This window comes from Cynara cardunculus, assembly GCF_001531365.2.
Source record: "Cynara cardunculus var. scolymus isolate 2C chromosome LG 10, CcrdV1, whole genome shotgun sequence".
Taxonomy (NCBI): domain Eukaryota; kingdom Viridiplantae; phylum Streptophyta; class Magnoliopsida; order Asterales; family Asteraceae; genus Cynara; species Cynara cardunculus.
This window is the reverse complement of record NC_037537.1, coordinates 23,653,349-23,660,595: the sequence shown is the minus strand read 5'-3', so window position 1 is coordinate 23,660,595 and position 7,247 is coordinate 23,653,349. Positions and strand designations below refer to the sequence as shown.

General features: G+C 38.7%; 1 protein-coding gene across 6 annotated transcripts; it reads right to left on the bottom strand.

The window, feature by feature from the left end:
- Nucleotides 1–315: 315 nt before the first annotated feature.
- LOC112520313 (P-loop NTPase domain-containing protein LPA1 homolog 2-like) lies at nt 316–6,813 on the bottom strand. Of its 6 annotated transcripts, XM_025128654.1 has the most exons (9): nt 6,604–6,813; nt 6,286–6,462; nt 5,539–5,873; nt 3,875–3,956; nt 3,448–3,624; nt 3,229–3,360; nt 2,095–2,835; nt 1,891–2,001; nt 316–883 (listed from the first exon to the last, which is right to left on the bottom strand). In XM_025128654.1, exons 2-9 carry the CDS (start codon nt 6,430–6,432, stop codon nt 503–505), a joined length of 2,106 nt encoding a protein of 701 aa, XP_024984422.1. In that variant the 5' UTR covers nt 6,433–6,462; nt 6,604–6,813; the 3' UTR covers nt 316–502. The 6 variants fall into 6 exon arrangements, with proteins under 6 accessions (XP_024984422.1, XP_024984419.1, XP_024984423.1 ...); XM_025128651.1 differs by having other exon boundaries at nt 3,229–3,624; XM_025128655.1 differs by lacking the exon at nt 3,875–3,956 and having other exon boundaries at nt 3,229–3,509; nt 3,617–3,624.
- Between the last annotated feature and the right edge of the window lie 434 nt (nt 6,814–7,247).

Sequence of the window (7,247 nt, the reverse complement as noted above, 5' to 3'; positions counted from 1 at the left end):
CATTATTCACGTGTAACCATGACATCAAGGAAAAAACAAAACAAAACACTAATCTCTCTTCTCGAACCAGTCATCTTCATTGCGTTGTCGAGATCACTAAATGAAGTGACGAAGCTACAACCAACAAGGTGTTTACCCGATCATTTCGATAAGATAGGGCTATAGAGCGATAACAAAAGGTCGTTATAGTTCTATAGCGACGGCAGTTGTTGCAATATATGTCATCGTTGTATTTTCATCTAAGTTTTAGCACGTTCATAACCTTACAAAATATAAGCGCTTAGGTTTTATGAAAATTTCATCAACATAACGACTGTAAAATGCATTTTTAAAACATGCTTTTAACAAATAATGATTGTCACGATGTCCTACAGGCCAGGCTACTTTTAGCAACCAATGTTCAATGCACAAAGCTTTGGGCAACACTTGACACCAAAGAGGTAATCAGCAGAATTTACTACATAAAAACTAAGGTTGATGAAGAAGATCGAATATAGTAGTACTAAACCCGCGACCCACTTGAAACAGGTGGGCTCGAGGTTCTTGAGATGGGCGGGGTTAGTAGCTCCTCTTTCGCAGAGGTCGAAATGCTGTAAGATCGTCCTCTCACTCTCAGGCTTCTTGAAGATGGCAATCTTTTCTCCTTGGGGATACCCGAGTTAATAACCACTGGATCCATGGCTGCCTCGCGTTTGGTTCTCAAGAAACGGTCCAGATTTTGTTTGTATCTGTCCACATTAGTGCTGGTTATTGTATCAGAAAGGTTAGTCTTGGATTCAAATTCTATATCGGTGAAGTAACCGTTTTCTTGAATATCCTGCATCGCAAGATCATCATACTCTTCGTCTGATTTAGTCGACTCCTCATCCACCGATCCTTCCATCTGCGTAATTTAAAGAAAGAAGAACGCATTGTGAAAATGATATTAAACTAAACTGGCCTGGTAAATCTCACTAGAGAGTAGGGTATGGGGATGAGATATACACAAACCTGACATCTACCCCAAAAGAGTAGACCGGTTGTTTCTGTGAAGACCCTAGCTTATGCAAGAGTGTAAGTAAACAAGTAGAATCATGAAGACTAACATATGATGAATGCAACACGAAAGAAATGAATAAAATGTACGAATGGGTACATCGAAGACGTACAAAAAGGTATGCAAAAAACACAACTAGCCTAAACCCCTCCCCCCCCCCAAAAAAAAAAAACTAGCTACAATACCCCATACCTAATCGACTACCCTGGTCCTCCATCTCCAACGACTCCTATGAGAGGTCATACCCTCGGAAATCTCTAAGGCCGCCACGTCTAACCTCAATTGCTCATCTCACGTCCTCCTTAGTCTACCCCTCATCCTCGCCCCTCAACGGTTTATTCTCCTCACTGGTCACATCATCGGTCGCCTACGATCGTGCACAAACCAACGGAACCTCCCCTCTTTCAATTTATTTGTTATTGGGGAAACTCCCAACTCCGCCAGAAAAACCTCATTCAGTATCCTGTCTAACCTAGATCGGACACATGACCATCTAAGCATCCTCATTTCCGCATCTTCCAACTTCCTCCAACTGGCTTCCTTGTGGTCCAACATTTTGACCCATAAAATATAGTTGGCCGGATGGCTCCTCTATAGAATTTGCACTTCAGTTTCAATGGAAACTTCTTATCACACAACACCCATGTGGTAGCTCTCCTCTTGAGCCACCCTGCTTTTACACTGTGTGTTACATCTTCTTCTACCTCTCCGTTTCTCCGAATCTATGGAACCTAAATATGATATGATATGAGCATCCTAAACCACAAGCACTAACACCTTTCCGATTGCATAATTACAAAGAAAACAAACAAACAAACCGATGCATTTAATCTTGTGAATGAACGAAACGGTACCTCTTCATGCATATGCTCTTTGGCATTATCACTAAGATCCTCATCACTATCTAACTCGCGTGCATCATCTACCTCTCCATCACTGCCAGAAACAGACAGCTCTTCCTTCAACTGAAAGTTAGACGTTATAAAGTTAGAATGTAAGCAATGGCCATTCTGCCATACGAAAAACAAAAGGTTGGGTGCAAATGAGTTTTTGTATACCTCTTTAGCATGTCCTTCGGAGACCTTGGGTGAGCTACAGCATGAAGAATAATATCTACTACCATTATCAGTAAGTTCACCTCTCGAGTCATCAACACTGCCAGCATGGCTAGTGCCGCCAAGGTCGTTTGGCCAAGCACTGATTCCAAATTTGCCAAACTGCAGATTAACGGGTTCAGCCTTTCCAATCTGCAACGGCCCATACATTGGTATTCCTGGCCCATTTTCAGCTGGACAGTCTAAAATGGGCTTGCCATCGGCATCTACAGAATGAACGGGCCACGCCTTTGCAACAGAGCCATCATTATTGAGAAGAGCCATCAAATGCCTTGAAGAGCCTTGCCTTTGGATCAGTTGAAACATTCTTTTGGAGCCAAGTGAATTGGCTACGCACTGATTCCTGTACTCTTCGTCAACTACAAAAACTGTGTTAGTGGTGGAATCATACAACGGTTCCCCCGCATCACGCCTTCTTAAGGAGCTGAAAACCGTGGCATGGATTGCAGCAACACTCTTATCAACGTTTGTGTTATTTATTTTTGGCACCAGATGCTTGTCTGCTCGATTGCACAGGTACTCTTGGATTGTTCTGATGTTTCTTATATACTTTATATACTTGTTCTTGGCAGGATCTAGAGTCATATACTTTGCACGAACTGCGAATCTTTCCATGTGCTTGTCCTCATTCGTGATGTATATCATGAACGGTATGATTGATGGATGTTTTTTCATTAACCCCATCTGCATAAAAATACAGTTGCATCAGACCTCAAATTTAGCTTGACATGGAAGATGAAAACATGTTTAAAGAATTTTTATTACAGAGGCAGGTTCAAATTAGAATGACAGATATCGTGAGAAACAGGGAACCAACTATTTCATGTATTTAATGATGAATAACCCTGAATAATCATGAATATTATTCTTCATGAATATCATGCATTTTGATTATTCATGATATCATGTATTTTTATTATGAATATAATGTATTTTCACTATAATATGAATATCATGTATTTTCATTATAATTTTCGTCATGCACATTTATCACGACATTCATCATGAATATATAGTTGGTTCCCAGTTCTCAAAAGATTTGTGGTTCTCATTTGAACCCACCCCTTCTATACATACCACAAAGTTAAGGCTCAAGTGAACACCCTCCACAACAACTGATTCTTTCCGCTCCTCCCATGCTGTGATAAGTCGATCAAGACTATCAATGACCATCTCGCTCTGTGCCTTAAATCCCTCTATGGCCATTTGCTTAGAACCAATCAAATCAACCTTAGTAGAACTGGAACCTTCAGCTTCCTTAGGTGCTTCAGTTGTGGAAGTATCTGAAACACTGACCTCTTTCTTAGCTTTTCTCTTGGCCTTGGCTTCTGAAACAGCCAATGGATCTAGATGTTCCCCTGCATGGTAAGTAGAAGACCAGAGAAGCGGATTTTGTTTTTCATCAACAAAGCTCCTCATCATATGCCGTATGGAATCTGTAGATATAACGGTTGTGATCCCTAACCTGCTAGCCTGCAGATTAATTTTAGGGATCAAAGTCTAGATAACAAAGTTCAAGTATAATATAATTACATAAAGAAAGCAATGTATATCAAACTGCAAGAATAAATTAGGAACTTGCAACTGTAAGATTAAGAACACGCTTAAATACCGAAGGACACAAATCAAGAACACACTTAAAGAAAAGATAAAAGATACAGAATTTATACAAATAACTCGTCCATAGAGAAACACAAAATGCTTATGAAGCCAGATGGTGTACCAGCAAAGCAGACAATGTAGATTTGCCACATCCACTAGTACCACAGAGCAGCACAGTCACAGATTCCTTCCTTTCCCGAATTCTGAAAAAGAAGGCTGAAAGTATTTAATCTTCGATGCAACCACTCACCTCATCCTCCCTAACTATATTCACACACACAGTGTGCTTGAAAACACAAACAGGATTGATTTTCGTTGTTAAGGATATATATAACATTGGTAATTATTTAGCAATAACATCTGGAATGGCTCGAAAGCATGAAAAACTCTAAGCCGGAATGATTAAAATCACCCCATAGAAAAACTTGTCCTCCAAACGGTTCTATCCAAAACTAGTTTGGAATGCATAAAATAAGAGAAAAGGAAACATGTTGTGAAATATTAGCTAACTTCAGAACATGTTAGTAAAATAATTCACAAGTTACATACAAACACGACCCTGCTACTAGCATGTAAAAGAAATAATTTAAGCAAGCAAGAACCAACACACATTCATTAATTGTGTCTGTGGCACATCCAATTTTCTCTACTGCTTCCATACATCATCCTGGTTTCATGGTCTTCCTACTTGAGTGACCATTAGAAAAATCGTCTCATCAAGTTGAATTTTGATCAGGCAAGCTGAAGGGTTAAGTTGAAGAAAAAGCTGACACTAAACCAGTAAGTGTACAAGTACAAAAACAAGAGGATGTAGGATAGACAACACCACAGGAGGATAGACCTGGCCAAGAGGTGGGTTTCCCACTTTCTCCCTTGGTGTGTATATAAGTCTGTTATCCCTAGCAAACCCTACCAAGCATTCTGTGTTTACAGCGTAAGTAATTAAGATTGCAAAGAACTCAAACAAAACGTTCATAGCGCTAATGACTAAAGCAAAAAAATTGAACTTTCATGTAACAAATGGTGCCGTTGCCCCCACATAGAGACCATTCACGACATAATAGTAAGATGCCAAGCATGTACTTCCATAGATCTGACTAGATGGGATTGACTAGAAGAACATCCATACCCTTTCTGGCAGTACCACGTCTTTTTTAATATCTCAAACCATCCCATTCTTTCCAATTTGATCCTCAGTCTAATATCTTTGTGTTACTTTCAACTTGATCGAACAAATATTCAAATTTGCACATGTATGAACAGAAATAAAAAAGTGGAGCACTAAACTATGCCTCCTAATACTGCTACATGGACTACAGTGGTCATGAGTTAACTGGAATTTTAAGCACTCAGATGCACAAGGTGTTCCTAAAACGAATTTTGGACATCATATTGTACCCTATTTTTCAACTGACATGCTGAAGAATGAAAGTAATGCAACAGCATCACCACCATGAAAACACCTTGATAAAATAATGAAGTTATAGCACAAGATATCTCAAAGATATGACAGTTATGTTGCACAAGGATGCTGTAAAAAATATAAAAAAGCTCCTTCATTTGTTGGGGAAAGGAAAGCTTTTGGCATATATGCTGGGGAGGGACAATCTTCTAGATGACTCCAGCATGCACCACGAGTCTTACCAACCACAAATTGGAAGAGAATGTAACTAAAAGGAAAAGGAAAGGTGGTGCAAGAAAATCCTTCTCGCACTACCGGATTGTGTTGATTGTATAGCATAAATACTCACATCAAATTAAACAATTAAAGGAAGTTAGAAATACCTGCAGGCTAAAACAAAATCAGCTCTCTGATTGGGACCAACATACTTGTATTCCGACAGAGCATCACATACAACATCAATGAACATCCTCCTTTTGATGACAACTGTTGTGCGCTTTTTATATGATTCAAAAGGCTTACTCCTTGTACTACCATCTCTATTTGAAACCACATGATTGCTTCCATCCATCTTATCAGACCGATTATTATTGTCACGGTTATTCTCTTTCAGAGGATGAAATTTTAAGGTATCCTTTCCCCATTGAATTACACCTATATCAGCCAAAGTGTCCCCTAAGCATTTAGTTCTCATGATTTCAAAAACCCTTTGGCTAATCTGTAAGAAAAAGAGATCATATTCAGTGGAAGCCAACAAAATACAACATAATTGAATCATCAACAGATGCAACTAAATAAAATTGGAACTTAAAGGCCTGCAGCAATTGTAAAAATGAAATTTTCTGAAGGATACATATTCCATCAGGACTGGGGCAAGAGGTCAAACTGGACAAGTCGTTGTCTTGTAAAAATTAAAGGGGAGAACATCACTTTCAGTCCAATAGTAAGATTGCATAAAGATCTTAAGTTATTTTATGGAAGAAAAAATCAGATGAAATCTGGAATCAATTTTCGTTAACAATCAACTTTACCTACATGATCATAAATCGTCATTCAATTTCTAGGAAACCACACAACAATTGAATTATAAATTGTAATCTTCTGAGGATTAAGAGATGAAACTACGGAACCTTGAAAGCGTGACGTGCTTTACAACCCATCAACTGCAAAGTGCTCTGAAGAACAGGACGAGTGTATCTAAATGACGATTCTTCATTCCCTTTCGTTTCTTCATCCTCCTCCACCACTATGTACAGCAATTTCGCAACCTCCGTCATTTCCTTAATTCCTCTGTTATCCCTAACAAACTATTGATGATCGTGGACATTATATATAAAACAAGAAAAGAACAATCCAATACGTTTCAAACTTGGCAACAAAATGGATAGAAAACGCGGATTAGAAGAAGAAAAAAACAATGGGCGAAAGAAGAAAGATAGATTCCTTACGTGGAAGCTTTGGCTATAAAATAACTGAAAGAGGGAATAGAATAGAATAGGGTTCAGATGGAGTTCGGAATCGCCGTTTGAATTGAATGTTAGAAGAAGAAGAAAGCTTCCATCGGGATCTCGTCATTGTTTCTGCCACCTGCTTCCACGCATCACCACCTTCAGCAGCCCCTCTCTATCTCTCTCTCTCTCTCTAGAGTTGTTGACTTTGTCGGAGAGTTGTTGACGGTTTTCCCATTACCCCAACGTTATGCGAACATGGTATTTATAGGGTTCTTTTTCTTCAACAAAATATAAAACAAAATAAATATTGCTTCAGCATTACTCACAATTATTAAATCAGGAAAATATAAAGAGTTAGGCGTGGTTTACTTACCCAATAAGCATTTAGTGTTAAATTTTAACACTGTCATTTACTTATCGGGTATGATTTTAGTCAATAAAAAACAGCTTTCTATGCAATAAATTACCCTCACTTACCGGATAAGACTTTAGGTCTTTGCCTCCTCTTAGGATAAGATTCATGGTCCTTTCCATGTTCATACGATAAGTTAATGTAACTTGGTAAGCGCTTACTCAAGTAAGCAATTGATAAACGGCCCCTTAGTGTTAGGGTTCGTTTATCACACGTTTGCCTTACAAGA